Source organism: Mustela putorius, unplaced genomic scaffold (assembly GCF_011764305.1).
Source record: "Mustela putorius furo isolate JIRA1106 unplaced genomic scaffold, ASM1176430v1.1 tig00003983_pilon_pilon_pilon, whole genome shotgun sequence".
Taxonomy (NCBI): Eukaryota; Metazoa; Chordata; class Mammalia; order Carnivora; family Mustelidae; genus Mustela; species Mustela putorius.
In genome coordinates, this window is record NW_025422123.1 from 1,617,335 (window position 1) to 1,635,207 (window position 17,873).

General features: G+C 35.6%; 1 protein-coding gene across 4 annotated transcripts in view; it reads left to right on the forward strand.

The window, feature by feature from the left end:
• The window catches only part of CEP85L (centrosomal protein 85 like), a 180,268-nt gene that overhangs the window by 136,384 nt on the left and 26,011 nt on the right, over window positions 1-17,873 (forward strand). For all 4 annotated transcript variants that reach the window (XM_045071266.1, XM_004740086.3, XM_004740087.3 and 1 more), the window contains 4 exons: window positions 144-323; window positions 10,617-10,769; window positions 13,433-13,587; window positions 17,265-17,382. In XM_045071266.1, coding sequence (XP_044927201.1) covers window positions 144-323; window positions 10,617-10,769; window positions 13,433-13,587; window positions 17,265-17,382 — 606 coding nt within the window. The remainder of the gene's footprint in view (window positions 1-143; window positions 324-10,616; window positions 10,770-13,432; window positions 13,588-17,264; window positions 17,383-17,873) is intronic.

A 17,873-nucleotide genomic window follows, 5' to 3' on the forward strand; every position in this document is an offset into this window, starting at 1 on the left:
AAAATAGGGGAGCTGGGATTCATGCCAAGGTCTCTCTGTTGCTAAAGCCTAGATATACTCTCTGTACTCTACCTGATTTCCAGTTTCTTCCCAATTTTTCAAGACAAGTAAACGTTTATCTTTTTTTTCCTCTTTCTTGATAGCCACAATATGAGAACAGTTCACTCCAGACTCCATTTTCTGATCAGTCAGTGTCCAATTCCCAGCAAGAGGAACTTGAGCAAAAGCTTGCGTCTACTGAGAAGGAGGTTTTGCAGCTCAATCAGTTTCTCAAACAAAGAATAAGCCAATTTAGTGAAGAGAAGAAGAAACTGGAAGAAAAGGTAGGTATTTTTAATAAAGTTGAATTAGGTCAATAACAGCCCTTCAACATATAATTATTCGTCATCTGCTGTATTTCAGATGTGTGTTATAGTAGGTTGTACATTTATATTGAAATGATTAGTTTTGCGGTAACTTTTGAGAAAACCTGTGCTGTTCACAAAAATCTAGGGATTTTCTTGAGGGATTAAAAATACCACAGTACAATGGAATACTATGCAGCCATCAAAAGAAATGAAATCCTGCCATTTGCAATGACGTGGATGGAACTAGAGGGCATTAGGCTTAGCGAAATAAGTCAGTTGGAAAGGACAACTATCATATGATCTCCCTGCTATGAGAAAGTGGAGATGCTGCGTGGCGGGGTTAAGGGGGTAGGAGAAGAATGAATGAAACAATATGGAATTGGGAGGGAGACAAACCATAAGTGACTCTTTTTTTTTTAAGATTTTATTTATTTATTTGACAGAGAGAAATCACAAGTATTCGGAGAGGCAGGCAGAGAGAGAGAGAGGGAAGCAGGCTCCCCGCTGAGCAGAGAGCCCGATGCGGGACTCGATCCCAGGACCCCGAGATCATGACCTGAGCCAAAGGCAGTGGCTTAACCCACTGAGCCACCCAGGCGTCCCCATAAGTGACTCTTGATCTCACAAAACAAACTGAGGGTTGCTGGGGGGAAGGGGGTTGGGAGAAGGGAGAGTGGGGTTATGGACATTGGGGAGGGTATGTGCTATGGTGAGTGCTGTGAAGTGTGTAAACCTGGTGATTCACAGACCTGTACCCCTGGGAATAAAAATATATATGTTTACAAAAAAATAAAAAAGTAAAAAAAAAACCCCACAGTATATCTTGCTAATGAATAGTGAAACCTTTCTTCAGTTAGTTGCCTAAACTGAGATGTGACACAAATATCTATTTTTCTTTTCTTTTTGGGTTGAGTTTCTTTGTCATGTTGGGTATAAAGGATTGGTATAAATAAAGATGGTACTTTTTTTTTTATAAGCACATGACTTCATGTTATTTAAGCTGCAGCCCCGGATTCTGAACAAGTGGTGAAAAGCCAAATATCTATATGTACGTAATATATCTGTATATTTATTTGACCTTTCTGCCTTTATTAAAGTATTTATATACTTCATCTCATTCCATTATAGTATCATTAAAGATCAAGTAGATTATCTACTAGGCCTAATTTACTAAAGAAGTATAGATCCTTAAGCTGCTAACTTAGTTGCAGAACTGGTTTTAGATTTCTCTCTTGATATACCCAGCTTATTATTCTATTAACCGAACCTTTCATTCAAGTGATCTTGAAAAAATTACCGTGATTTCTGTAGGCACGTTTGGAACTATTAATAGAGAACTCAGTTGATATTTGTGTGTGTGTGTGTGTACACACACATATATATATATATATATACACATATATGTGTTTGTGTGAATTAAAATTTTGATCTTCCAAAAACTGACAAATATTTTAGATGATTTCTCTTTCTCAGCTATATGGTGTATTTTATCTTGGCTAACTTAAAAGTAACTTAAGTACCTGTTTCTTGTTTCTTTTCTATATTTGTGGGGCTTCGTACAATACCATAATCTGGAGGGAGCTAAGGAAATATTGGTTATATAGATGTAGGAGGGATTAAAATATTTTCTGACCTGATATTTGTTAATTAAAAGATTGTGTGAAAATTAATGCTGTTTCAAGGGTGCTTAGCTGGCTCAGTCAGTAGAGTATGCAACTCTTGATCTCAGGGTCATAAGCTGAATCTGTACATTGATGTGGAGCCTTCTTTTAAGAAAAAAAAATTGTAACAATTCAGTGGATACAATTTTTAAAATATATTTTTATGTTTTATCCAAAGTCTTCTCATCTTTTATTACTTTTGGTGTCCAGTGCTTAATAAAATCAATTTATATACTCACCACATATTTGACAGTTTCTACTTGGATATCTTTTTTTTTTTAGGACTTTATTTATTTATTTGACAGACAAAGATCACAAATAGGCAGAGAGGCAGGCAGAGAGAGAGGGGGAAGCAGTCTCCCTTCTGAGTAGAGAGCCCGACACAGGGCTCGATCTCAGGACCCTGAGATCACGACCCGAGCCGAAGGCAGCACCCAACCTACTGAGCCATCCAGGCACCCCTCTTCTTGGATGTCTTAAAAATATTTCAAACTGTTCATCCAAAGCATAATTCTTAATTTGCCTTCGAGTGCCCTCCTCTTAAAACAAGATTTCTTCATTGTTCATTACTCTAAATTCAGTTATTCATGCTGAAAATTTTACTAACACTGATTAAGCCTGTCTCCTAAATATGTAATAGAATCCAGACTGGTCTAAGTTATCATATCTTGGCAAAGCTTTTGTCGTCTCTGAAATCAATCTTGCCCTGCCTGTCTGCTTTCCCTCTATCTCCATCACCTTTTTTTTTGGGTTATTGTTGCATTTTCATGTATTTTTTAATTACATTTTGAATAATCAAAGCCTAATTTATATATAGTCAAATGTATAGATCTTAGGTGTTCAGTTTTGTTTTACTAATAGTATATAGCAATATAACTGCTATCTAAAATAAGACACAAAGCATCTCAATCATCTGGGATGCCTGGCTGGCTCATTCAATAGAACAGGTTACTCTTAATCTCAGTGTCATGAGTTTGAGCCCCATATTGGGCATAGAGTTTACTTAAAAAAACAAACACTTCAGTCACCCAAGAAGTTTCCTTGTACTTTCTAGTCCAGTCTCCTTCCTCTTTCTGAAGCACTGTTATCACCATAGATTAGTTTTGAGTCTTCTTGGACTTCCTATAAATGAAGTCATACTGTATATATATATTTTTTGTTGGTCTTCTTTCACTTAATATCTTTGAGATTTATTCACATTGTTGAAGGTATTCCTATCTACTACTGAGTTGCATTCCCATTATATAGATCACAATGTATCTACTCTGCTATTAATGGATATTTGGATTGTTTGCATTTTGGGGAAATTGAATAAGGTTGCTGTGAACATTCTTAAACCAGACAGTTTTTCATTTCTGCTGAATAAATTCCTAAATGTGGAATTTCTGAGTCCTACATTTCATATGTAAATAAGTAAATGTAAATAGATATTTAACTTACAAGAAACTATGTGAATTCTGCACACTTAGTGACCTTTCTGAGTTGGCTATGTGGGTTGGGGCATCCTGAGCCAGTTGTCCTGTGCTGAGATGTTCACCTCCCCTAAAAACACTTAGATCCCCATGAAGCCCAACTATACCCAAGTGCACCAAAAGATCTGGGTAGGAGTGAGGTTGATGGGCTTCATCGTTAATAAAATCAGGAGTGTTGATAAAAGTAGTAAAACTTTGAAATCTTCAACTCCTGCACCTGCTTATGGTCAACAACCAGCTCTACCAGGAGTACACAGCAGATGGAACGTCACCCTGGCTGTAAATTTCAGTCGGCTCTGTTAGATGGGGACGTGGCACATCACAGTACACTTGTGGAAGTGCTGTTTCCTTTGTAGAATGAATAAATATATCTGTGGGATGCAAGAAAGAAAGGAAGAAAGAAAAAGAAAGAAACCTGAGTTCTCCCTAGTGTTTGTATCTTGTAACACTTCCAATATCAGTGTATGAGTGTTCCAGTTATTCCACAGCCTCCTGGCCATTCTTCGTAGTGTGGAGGACTGAACTTTTTCTTTCTTTTTTTTTTTTCTTTTCAGCATAACAGTATTCATTATTTTTTCACCACACCAAGTGCTCCATGCAATCTGTGCCCTCTATAATACCCACCACCTGGTACCCCAACCTCCCACCCCCCTGCCACTTCAAACCCCTCAGATTGTTTTTCAGAGTCCATAGTCTCTCATGGTTCACCTCCCCTTCCAATTTCCCCCAACTCCCTTCTCCTCTCTAACTCCCCATGTCCTCCATGCTATTTACTCCACCCCCAGACTACTAGAACTCATACAGCAATTCAGCAACGTGGCAGGATACAAGTCAGTGTACAGAAATAAGTGGCTTTCTTATACACTAACAATGAAAATACAGGAAGGGAAATTAGAGAATCGATTCCATTTACTATAGCACCAAGAACCGTAAGATACCTGGGAATAAACCTAACCAAAGAGGTAAAGGATCTGTATTCGAGGAACTACAGAACACTTATGAAAGAAATTGAAGAAGACACAAAAAGATGGAAGACCATTCCATGCTCTTGGATCAGAAGAATAAACATTGTTAAAATGTCTATATTGCCGAGAGCAATCTATACTTTTAATGCCATTTTGATCAAAACTCCACCGGTATTCTTCAAAGAGCTGGAGCAGATAATCCAGAAATTTGTATGGAATCAGAAGAGACCCCGAATCGCTAAGGAAATGTTGAAAAAGAAAAATAAAACTGGGGACATCACATTACCTGATTTCAAGCTTTATTACAAAGCTGTGATCACCAAGACAGCATGGTACTGGCATAAAAACAGACCCATAGACCAGTGGAACAGAGTAGAGAGCCCAGATATGGACCCTCAACTCTATGGTCAATTAATCTTCGACAAAACAGGAAAAAATATACAGTGGAAAAAAGACCGTCTCTTCAATAAATGGTGCTGGGAAAACTGGACAGCTATGTGTAGAAGAATGAAACTCGACCATTCTCTTACACCGTACACAAAGATAAACTCAAAATGGATAAAAGACCTCAATGTGAGACAGCAATCCATCAGAATCCTAGAGGAGAACATAGGAAGTAATCTCTTCGATGTCAGCCACAGCAACTTCTTTCAAGATATGTCTCCAAAGGCAAAGGAAACAAAAGCGAAAATAAACTTTGGGGACTTCATCAAAATCAAAAGCTTCTGCACAGCAAAGGAAACAGTCAAAAAAACAAAGAGGCAACCCACGGAATGGGAGAAGATATTTGCAAATGACAGTATAGACAAAAGGTTGATATCCAGGATCTATAATGAACTCCTCAAACTCAACACACACAAAAGAGGCAATCATATCAAAAAATGGGCAGAAGATATGAACAGACACTTCTCCAATGAAAACATATGAATGGCTATCAGACACATGAAAAAATGTTCATCATCACTAGCCATCAGGGAGATTCAAATTAAAACCACATTGAGATATCACCTTACACCAGTTAGACTGGCCAAAATTAGCAAGACAGGAAACAACATGTGTTGGAGGGGATGTGGAGAAAGGGGAACCCTCTTACACTGTTGGTGGGAATGCAAGTTGGTGCAGCCTCTTTGGAGAACTGTGGAGATTCCTCAAGAAACTAAAAATAGAACTTCCCTATGACCCTGCAATTGCACTCCTGGGTATTTACCCCAGACATGGAGATGTTGTGAAAAGAAGGGCCATCTGTACCCCAGTGTTTATAGCAGCAATGGCCACGGTCGCCAAACTGTGGAAAGAACCAAGATGCCCTTCAACGGACAAATGGATAAGGAAAATGTGGTCCATATACACTATGGAGTATTACGCCTCCATCAGAAAGGATGAATACCCAATTTTTGTAGCAACATGGACGGGACTGGAAGAGATTATGCTGAGTGAAATAAGTCAAGCAGAGAGAGTCAATTATCATATGGTTTCACTTAATTGTGGAGCATAACAAATAGGACTGAACTTTTTAAAAGAAAGATGCAGTCATTTCACTTACATTACCCAGCATGCCATCTGGGTGTTATCTTTAAAAATGAGAATCAAATTCTTCCCATAGCCAAAAAGACCCTGTCTAATTATATAACCCTAGGCTCTGTCAGTCTCCCCTTAGTGTACTGAGTCACGGTGTGGTGCTTGTAGCTGCTCAGACAGGTCATGGTTTGTTTCTGGTCCCAAGAGTCTTGACACAGAGTTTTCTGTTTGCCTGGTAAATACTTGTCTTCTCCCACTACTCAGTCACCTATTTATTTTGTCAAGTCTCATCTTAAATATCTTTCTCCTCCTACTCCTCCTTTCCTATGTTCAGAGCATTTCTTGTTTGTTTTTTCAGTGCTTACCACGATTTTTGTATAATCGTTATGTTTTAGTTTTTCTCTGTAAGCTCCAGTATGGCAGGGGTGTATTGGTTTGTCACTGTAGCATATGTAGCACTGTTCGTGGTGCCTGGCATAGGGAATGAATGAATGGATGGATGGATGGATGGATGGATGGATGGATGGTTGGATGGTTGGATTGATGGATGCTTTCAAGTGATTTTTGCCAAGAGGGAAGAAAAGAGTGAGGTAAGCCCAGCAAAGGACTATGAAAGAATAAGTAGAAATAATTAAAGATGTCAGAGGAGTGCATGATAGAGCAAATTCCTGAGATAAATAGGGAAGGGTTGATTACAGATGCCAAGATGGAGGAATTAGTTTTGGAAAAGGGGAATAGTCTCTCTGTGGAGTGAGGCAGTTGAGAATGGAAATGTGTAGAACAGAAAAATTAAGAAGGAGGGTTGGTGTAGTTGGTTTAATTGGTTGAGTTTGTGTCAGAGACCACGGAGATGATTTGAATTCTTGAAGGGAGTATAGATGCTAGTAAAAAACTCATGGGTAATGCATCAGCTGACCAGCATGTTAGACCCACAAGAGATTGGATTGCATTGTTTCATTCTACATTGCCTTTCTGTTATCCTGATCAAGACTGATACTACAACAGGAAAACATTTAATGTGATAACAGCAACAATGGAAGTTACTCTTTGATAAATTTTTTCTTGTATATACCAGACAGCATGTTAAGGTATATTCAATACATTTTCTCATTTAATACTAACTAATCTTCACAAAAACTGTAAGGCATAAATACTGTACCCCCACTTTTAAAAATGAGCTAATTGAAGCTTGAAGAAGAGTTGAGTAATTTGTTCAGTTGCATGTAAGTAGAAACTGTTGAAAAGCTAGGAGTAAAATTCAAGACAGTTTCCTTTTTTTAAGACAGTTTAAATCTTCAGCCAATGCTTTTTGCTTCTAATAATAATTTACTAAAAACAAAACAAAGCCTGGAGGAAAACATTTCCTCAGTAGTCTGTTTTGTTCTAATTATTGTATTTAAGATGAAGAAAAATATATTCATTTGTAAACCTTTTCTGAAAACAGAGCCATCCTATTACCTTCTAGGAATAATTTCAGTACTAAATGGTATCTCTTCGAAAGGATAAAAACCTAACCTTTTATAAATAGAATAGGGAAGATTTATTAGTGATTCCTTATTTGCCTAGAGGTAATTACTGAAGTTGATTTTAGTAATCAACATATAAAACTTGAAAGTTCACAGACACACACACACACACACACACAGCTTTTCATCTGCAAAGGGCTTAAAAAAAAAAAAAGACCAGTGATCATGTGTAATCAACTTATAGTCAACAAGTAGCATAAATAGTATCCAGTAGGAGGCTGTTGGCAGAGATTAGTGATCAAAGGCAGCAAGCCTGACCTGACAGCAGAAAAGACAGTTGACCAGCCACAGATAAAGAAGAAAACAAGGACATCTTTGAGTAATAGAAGACATCATGATCAACCTATTCTATTGGATGCTTTTTGAGGACATCATTGTATCACATTTAAGACACTTAAAGAAATAAAAATGAATTAGGGAGCCTTTAGTAAAAATAGGCTGGTTAGTTATTTCTGTAACTTATAGGGTCATTTGCTAAGGCAGGAGCAGGCTTTATCAATGGGGAGTCCAGGCACAGGTGGCTGCTAGAGTATAGAAATCAGGTTATGTACAGTGGGGAAGAATTGAAAGAATGTTGACCTTTCAGTCAGATGATTTATATCTAAATCTTACTTACCTCTGTCTCAGTGACTTGTGGTTAAGTTACTAATGATCTCTGGACCTCATATTCAAAAAAGGAATCACATATCTTTTTCGGAAAAAAGTCTTTTCACATCCTCTGTTTAGTTTGTAATCATATTATTTGTTTTTTGATGTTGAGTTGTATAAGTTCTTTGTGTATTTGGATATTAACTCCTTATTAGATGTAGCATTTATAACAGACATATGAAAAAATGCTGAATATCACTAATCATCAGGGAAATTAAAATCAAAACCACAGTGAGATATTACCCTACACCTGTAAGAATAGTTAAAATCAAAAATGTGAGAACAAGTAATGGTGAGGAACACTTGTGCACTATTGGTAAGAAGGCAAATTGGTGCAGCCACTGTGGAAAACAGTATGAAGGCTCCCTAAAATACTAAAAATAGAATTATCAGACGATCCAGTAATTCCACTACTGGGTATTTACCCAAAGAAAATGAAAACACTAATTCAAAAAGGCATATGCACTCCTGTGTTTATTGTAGCATTATTTACAATAGCCAAGATACAGAAGCAGTTCAAGTGTTTATTGATAAATGAATGGATAAAGAAGATGTGGTATATATAAGTGCCACCGAATATTACTCAAATGTAAAAAAGAATGAGATCTTGCTGTTTACAATAACAAAGATGAACATGGAGATTATAATGCTAAGTGAAACAAGTCAGAGAAAAACAAATCCCATATGATTTCACTTATATGTGGAATTTAAGAAACAAAACAAATGAAAAAAAAAAAAAAAAAAGAAAGAAACCAAAAAAAAAACAGACTCTGAGATACATAGACCAAACTAGTGGTTACCACAGAGGCTGGGGGGGAGAGGGGCAGTGGTAAAATAGATAAAGGGGATCGAGAGTACACTTATTTTGATGAGCACTGAGTAATGTACACAGTGTTGAATTACTATACTGTACACCTGAAACTAAGATAACACTGTATGTTAATTATACTTCAGTGAAAAAAGAAAAAGGGAATTGTATTATGTGGTCTTTCAGGTCATTATAATGGTCAGGAGTCTGTGAGTTCCATTAGATCACAAATTGTCACACCAGCACACTGGCCTTTAATCCTGAGAAATCCCCAGTAAATAATGGGATTTGTCAGTTTTACCAGAGTTGCTCCTTACCCAAGGTAATAACTGGATCCTAATGTTATTGATGGAATGAATAGATAAAAGGAGATGTGGTTTATTTTTCTAATTGAAGTTGTTTTAATAAAAGTTGTTATATTGGACTTTAAAGAAATTAGATAAGGCGTGAAAGAAACTAGATTGTGCAAAGTGTTAGTGTTAATAAAATTTGGGAGAGCAAACCATTATATTGGCAATTACTGCACTTATTTCCCTGGTGTATGTGGGAAAAGGCTGTAAAAATATTTTAGAACCCTGTAAGTTTCTAGATTTTAGAAGATTTTAGAACTTAACTGGTAAGTTAAGGTGAGTAAGAGTCTAAAGTTTACTTTTTAGGTAGCTATTTGTGTACACATATTATTTATATTTGAGCTGAAATATTAAAGAACTTTGAATATGATATGAAATTTAAAGATAGTAGTTTTTAAGTAGAAAGGTGGAAAAAAAATAGTACATAGGTCTGAGGTGCAGCCTAGAGAAATTGGCATTTATTAGAATCATACAGTGTGTGTATTCAGTTAGGTGTTCAATTAACATATTCCATCAATCCTAAAATGACATCGTTGGTGCAGCATACCTTTATTATATGTAATATTGAGTAAGAAAATATGTTGCATGTTCAATTATGACATAATACCTTAACGGTAGTCTTAGCTCGAAGGATGCGTTTGTCTCACTAGTGCCCTTATTTCTTCCCAAGTATCTGGTAATTTTGGTAAGTTCTCCTGGCTTTGATTGTGTTTCTTGAGTACATGATAAGCAATTTCTTAGCAAATCAGTAACAAAACAGCTTTAGTAACTTGTAGGTATCTTCCTTTCTTAAGTCACATAAAATATTTGGATACAGCTTTGTAAGAAATAAGTAATTGGAATCCTCTCTCCAGAGATGAATATTTACTTCACTGATTTTAAAATTATATCCTGTGGCTCTGTTTCTTTTTCTGGATACTCAGTAACTGTTTTCAACACCAAATTATAATGTAACATTTTTAAGGTAATTTAAACATCATTTAAACTCAGCATATAGTTGCAACATGTACATACTGTTGAAATGACAGAGGTGGGAATAGCTTTGACCAAGTTTGCACATGTGCTGGCAGTAAAAACTCTATCATCATTTCTAGCCAGCCCACGGCAGTTTTATAAGATTCCGTCAGTTGTAAAAGCAGACAAACACAGAACTCTTGATTTCAGTGATATGAAAATTTATAAAAATGTGAATCTTAGAATTGATGAATTAAAGTGAATCTTACTTGAGTTGGTGGTAGCCTTAACTATAACCTAGATCTGTTGGTTTAGTTATTTTTTTAATGCCACAAAGCCCCTGAAGATTCAATATCTTTTTCTTTAGCTTAAAACCAGAGATAGATATATCAGTAGCCTGAAAAAGAAATGCCAGAAGGAATCCGAACAAAACAAAGAGAAGCAGAGAAGAATTGAGACCTTGGAAAAGTATCTGGCTGATCTTCCAACTCTAGATGATGTACAGAGTCAGAGTCTACAGGTAACATGAACTAAAATGCTCATTTTTAAATAACATGAAAGCCTACTACTTTCTTAAATTGACCCTTTGGAAATTTCATAATTTTTTTTATAATTTAAAATTTTTGTTCTATATTTGGCTAATTATGTTAAATCTAAGTGTTTAATTGCTATTTTGAGGATTAAACTTTAATTAGAAACTTTAAGCATGAGTTTATCTTTCTTATTTATTAACATATGATTACCTTCCTAAGAAATCTGTGTGTTAACTTTTTACTTAACATTGTACTCTAAAAGGCAGTTTCTAAACCAGTCTGACAGCTCCATTCCAAACACACAGGGGTTCACCACAGTTCTGACTTTACCCAATGTTCTCTATGATTCTCCAAGGCTCAATAAGACTTTTTTACTATCTTTCCAGATATTTGATTTGTTTTCTTCATTCTTCTTACCCTTTCCATAAATTCTTTTTTTTTATTATTTATTTTTTATTTATTTTCAGCATAACAGTATTCATTATTTTTTCACCACACCAAGTGCTCCATGCAATCCACGCCTTCTCTAATACCCACCACCCGGTTCCCCCAACATCCTCCCCCCACTGCCACTTCAAACCCCTCAGATTGTTTTTCAGAGTCCATAGTCTCTCATGGTTCACCTCCCCTTCCAATTTCCCCCAACTCCCTCCTCTCTAACTCCCCATGTCCTCCATGTTATTTGTTATGCTCCACAAATAAGTGAAACCATATGATAATTGACTCTCTCTGCTTGACTTATGTCACTCAGCATAATCTCTTCCAGTCCCGTCCATGTTGCTACAAAAATTGGGTATTCGTCCTTTCTGATGGAGGCATAATACTCCATAGTGTATATGAACCACATCTTCCTTATCCATTCGTCCATTGAAGGGCATCTTGGTTCTTTCCACAGTTTGGCAACCGTGGCCATTGCTACTATAAACATTGGGGTACAGATGGCCCTTCTTTTCACTACATCTGTATGTTTGGGGTAAATAACCATGAATTCTTAAACTTTAGTCTGTGGTCTCCACTCCTCTGACCTATTCCAGCCATTTTTCTTTCTTAACAGTACCTCACCTGAGTCTTTCTACAACTCTGGTCAAGCCAGTATTCTTGAAATCTTATTTACAAATCTATTAAACCTGTTGTTTAGTCCTTTTTTCAGTTTTTCTCATCATGAAATTCTCAACCTAAGCATAATTGACATTTAAGGGTGGATAATTTTTTGTTCTGGGATTCTGTCCTGTGCATTAAAGGCTGCTTAACAGCATTTCTGGCCTCTACCTACTAGATGCCAATAGCACTGCTCCTACCCTCTTTCCTCCCCAAAACCAAAAATGTCTATAAACATTTCCAAGTATCTCCTGGGGTGGGGGGATCACTGTCAGTTGAGAATCATTGGTTTAATCCATGGAGTGTCATTATTGTACAGACTCTAGAACTAGAGTAGATTCTCTGTTTATATTAATTTATGCATTTAAGAATAAGAGAGGATAATGTCAGAAAAGAACTAAAGAAGTATCCAGGAGTTTGTATGAGCAGCAGCAGAGAGGAATACCGATTTAAAAACGTGTTCATATCACTTTATACCCATTAGGTTGATTAATATTAAAAAAAACAGAAACCACTGATGACAATGTGGAGAAATTAGAATCCTCCTATACTGTTGGTGGGAATGTAAAGTGGTATAGCCACTATGGAAAACTATATTTCCTAAAAAAATTATCATCAACTTGCCTTCTGGGTATGTACCCAAAAGAATTGAAAGTGAAGTCTCAAACAGATGTTTGTACATGACATATGTTCATAATAATGTTACTCATAGTAGCCAAAAGGAGGCAACCTAAGTTTCAACTGATGGGTGAATGGATAAAATGTCACATAGGCATATAATTCAGATATAAAAAAGAATAAAATTCTGAAACATGGATAAGCCTAAATACATTGTGCTAAGTGAAATAAGCCAAACACAAAAAGATAAATACTGAACGAAGTTCCTAGGGTAGTCAGATTCATAGAGACAGAGAGTCGAAGTGTGGTTGCTGAAGGCCCCGGGCAGACCTGGAAGGGGAGTTGCTAATGAGCATACAGTTTGTTTTGCAAGAAGAAAAGAATACTGGTGATTAGTTGAACAATAATGTGAATGTACTTAAACAGTATGGAACTGTACATTTAAACATGGATAAGATGGTAAATTTTGTTTGCATATTTTACCATAATTAAAAATGAAAATTAAAAAATATCCCCAAATTGAGATTATTTACCTTTTTCTCTCTTTCTAGAAAATTTTTTTTCAATATTTTATTTATTTATTTTAGAGAGTGAGAGAGGGAGCATGGTGGGTGAGGGACAGAGGGAAAAGAGAATATTAAGCAGATTCCACACTGAATGCAGAGCCTGAGGCAGGGATCTGAGATCATGACCTGACCTGAAACCAAGAGTTGGTTGCTTAACTGACTGGAACACCCAGGCACACCCTGGTCTTCTAGAAATTTTTGACCCCATTCTTCTCTGTAATCTCATTCTCTTAGCTCTCATTACACACAAAGGAGGAAATAAAGTACCCTAGATAAAGTATAGTGTGATTTTTAACCACAAGCCTGTTAATAATAATTGAAAACACTAACACCTTTAATATTCTATATGTTGTGAATTTTCTCCTTAGCTTCAGGTTCTAGAAGAAAAAAATAAGAATTTGCAAGAGACTCTCCTAGATATGGAAAAAAAGCTTGAAGAGATCAAAAAGCAGTGTCAGGAAAAAGAGGCACAGCTAATATGCCAGAAGAAGAAAGAAAAGGAGTTGGTAACTACAGTTCAGAGGTAAGAAAACCTTCAGTAATTTTTTCTGCTTACTTTTGTTACTCCTATTTCTCATAAAGCATTTCAATTAAAATGCATTAATATATAATTATTGCTATATTGTTATCTTAAAGATGTACTCTTTAGAACCATATTATTTCATTGAAACATTGTATCAGCTGTGATTTCATGTTAATGCAATATCTTGACATGTTGCCAAAGGTTTTAGATGAGAATAATTAAAATCTACGCCCACCAAAAAAAAAAAAACAAAAAAAACAACAACAAAAAAACAAAACAAAACAAAAAAAACCCACCAATTGAAAACTGAAAGTATCACAGTCCGATAGCTTTGCTTTGCCAAAAATAATGACAAATTCTAGATAACAAAAAGGGGCAAATACTCAAACTGAACTCTTTGATAGATTAAAGGGACATAACTGACTCCCATTTTACCTGACTACAGAGTAACAGGTATGGCCATTTTGTCAAGTACCTTCCAAGTTTATTCATATAACTTGCCTCATGGTCCTCTTCCCTTTTAAATTAATGCAGTTAGAATGACCGGGAATATCACTTGTTAGTATATTTAGCTAATGTATTTAAGCTGGAAAATTAATACTGGATTTTTGAAAAACCTAGAGAACTATGTTGTATATGCATCTTTCATGTACTTTGTGTTTTATAAAACTTAAGCCTTAATAGATGATCAACTACTAATAGGTAAAACTATCAAGAAGAATAAGACAGTAAAGCAACAAAACTAAGAAATACACTCACCATGCTTTTATCAGTTGTAACTACAATCAAAATCCATTTGATAATTCCATGTTATTATTGCTTTACTACTTTGAAAGTCTTAGATATGCCTGACCTACTTTTCCCATAGATTTCAGTACAGAAAACCTCTGATTCTGGGACAGTTTAGTCTTCAGTGTTTCTAATCTCAGCTGCAAAAAATTCATATACTTTTAATTTTACTTTTATTTTCACATTATTTTCTGCTTTCTTGTTCTTTAGTTTTCCTCTCCATAACTCTGCATCTTCTATTGTCTAGTCTCAAAATAGCTTCCTCACTTCATTTACTCAACCATATATTCTTTTTCTTTGATCTTAGATGAAATGAGAAGAGGTAATGTATCTGTTCTGTTTTATGGGGCATTTTGATCACCAACTCAGGCTGTGCCATTTTACGAATAAAATTGGAAACACCTGAAAATAATTTGAATGTTTGTTTTGCTCCATTGTGTGCTTTTATGTTTAATATGATATTATACCTTCTCTTGTATTTAGATTTTCTCTTTTATTGAGTTTTTAGAGAACATTGAGTCTAGTGCTGTTGATTAGATATAATTAGTACAGTACATTTCAGAATCCATGTTCCATTTCTTTATCTCAACAGTCTCTAAAATGATAGCATCCTGGAAAATTTCTCTTGATTTCAAATAGACATAAAGGACCAAAGAAGGTCTTCTGTAATTCTCAGTACTTGTAAGGCTCTGGTGTCACCAGACCCTGGGGACCGAGGTGTTCATTTTCCGCAGCTATATGAGAAAGAATTCCTTGGGTCCAGAATAACTTCAGATATATATGTGCCTGTAAATTACATCATTACGTTTATCTGTGCCTATGTAATATTTCTAAGTTAATTACTTTATGAATATATAATAACTTATGGTATTTAAAAATCAGATTAAAGTTTTCCATTAGAATTGAAAATGCAGGGCGCCTGGGTGTCTCAGTGGGTTAAAGCCTCTGCCTTTGGCTCAGGTCATGCTCTCGGGGTCCTGAGATCGAGCCCCACAATGGGCTCTCTGCTTAGCGGGGAGCATGCTTCCCCACTCCCGCCTGCCTCTCTGCCTACTTGTGATCTTTCTCTGTCAAATTAATAAATAAAAGTCTTTATAAAAAAAATGAAAATGGAGGTAAAATATGTGGATGGGGTCCCTAGTAATGCAATAGTGGGTACTTTCACTATTCAAGAGATTAATTTTCTAAGTGGGTATGCTTCAAAACAGAAATGAAAATGTGTATGTGAAAGATTTGTTTGGTATTCCTTTCATGACAGTACATTGTTCCCTTCTCATAGCGGGTTCATCTTTTTTAAGACCTTAATAGTTTTAATGTAATTTATTTCTCTTAGAATGTTATAAATATATAGAAGTAGTGGGTAGTGTCTTGACACTGAATTGAGAGAAAAAAAATGTATTCTCAAATAGTAATAATGTATTTTTCACTTTTAGACTGAAAAAGCAAAAACTTTTATGATAAGGAAAAAAATTACAAAGCAGTACACTGCATTCATAATACATAAAAAGCCTTCTCCGGTGCTGTTACTTATTAACATATTGGAAGCCCTTATTGTAAGCATTTAAGACTGGGAGTTCTTTATCCGGAATCTAGATAAGCATTTCTTTAACTTTTTGTTTTGTTTTGTTTTGTTTTGTTTTGGAAGAGAGAGAGAGAGTGCAGGAAAGCTATAATACCTGAAAGAAGAAAAATAATGAACATAACAAAACTCCAACTATAAAAGTCTTTTTTAGTATTCAGCTTCTGAATATGATTATAAGCTTCCTAGGTATCTTTCTGTTTTGATTTTGGTCATTATTGTTAATGGTATAGTTCCTTTTAACCAAAGCGTGACCATCCTTTCTTTCTCAAGACTAACACCTTTTAGGGCACCTGGGTGGCTCAGTCGTTAAGCGTCTGCCTTCGGCTCAGGGCATGATCCTAGGGTCCTGGGATGGAGCCCCACATCAGGCTCCCTGCTCCGTGGAAAGCCTGCTTCTCCCTCTCCCAGTCCCTCTACTTCTGTTCCCTCTCTAGCTGTGTCCCTCTCTGTCAAATAAATAAATAAAATCTTTCTCACAAAACAAACTGAGGGTTGCCGGGGGGAGGGGGTTTGGGAGAAGGGGGTGGGATTATGGACATTGGGGAGGGTATGTGATTTGGTGTGTGCTGTGAAGTGTGTAAACCTGGTGATTCACAGACCTGTACCCCTGGGGATAAAAATATATGTTTATAAAAAATTAAAAAAAAAAAAATGTAAAAAAAAAAAAAAAAAAATCTTTTAGAAAAGACTAACACCTTTTAATCTTTTATTCTTAGTATACCAGAAGGGCTTCCTTTTGTTGTTTCCTCTTTTGCATTGCAGTTCTATGCTATGAATAGCATGAGAATCTATTAGGTCAAGTAGTAAATAAATTGTTGCTCTTACTAATGAAGGAGAAATGTAATTCTACTGGTTTTAGCAACAGCTTCCTTATAAACAAACTTCTGCTGCACTCAGAATGAAGCTAAAAGATGTGTGTTCTTATTCTTAGGTTCCCTAACACAATCCTCTTAATCAAGGAGCTCTGCTTCAGGGGGAGAAGGAAAGAACAGGATTTAGATTGCCGAGCTCACATTAGGTTCATGGGAACTTCATTAGGGCCTAAGAATGTCACACACTAAGTAACTTTTGATTCTGACTTCAAATCTGCCATTTTAGAAAAGATGATCAGCTTTCATTATATTTCTTACTTGTATGAAATACAGGTACTCAAGTGTATACATGTATAGGCTGTAGGTCTCAATTATTGCTAGGTTAAAAAGTACTACCGACCCTAAGAAAGGTACTTTATTTATGTTGAAGTCATCTACCAAAATCAGCAACAGAGTGGATTTTCTTTATCTAATTGTCTTTCTAAAATACATAGCTTGCAGCAAAAAGTAGAAAGATGCCTCGAAGATGGAATTCGCCTTCCCATGTTAGATGCAAAACAGCTTCAGAATGAAAATGATAACCTGAGAGAACAAAATGAGAATGCTAGTAAGGTCAGTTCATGTCTTTGATAATAAATGTGAAGTCTGTATTATGTTGGATATGTGTGTATAGATATATGTTATAGCTATTTTATATTTTTGTTAATAATAGCTTAGTTTCAACTTTTTATATGGAAAGAAAGTGACAGTTTAAGTAAATTAAATAAATTTTCGTAAAAGCCATGCTAAGGAAATTACATTACTTCTTAACAAAAGAATATCTTTTCCTTTCTAAATTATTCAGTGTCTGTTTCAAAGTTATTTTTATAAATTGCATAGAGTTTTATCAAGAACCAAAGGAAGACTTTTGCAGTTTTATGTGTGATCCAAATCATATGTCTATTTAAAGAATACTTGGTATGATTACTTTAATTTAAAAAAAAAAACACCCTGATTTTTAAAAGATAAAGTCATTATTTCTGTGCTTTTGTTTTTTTGAAATATTGGTACTTTTAAAAAGCAATAGCAAAAATTTTGATTCACCCTGATATATTTCCTGTGTT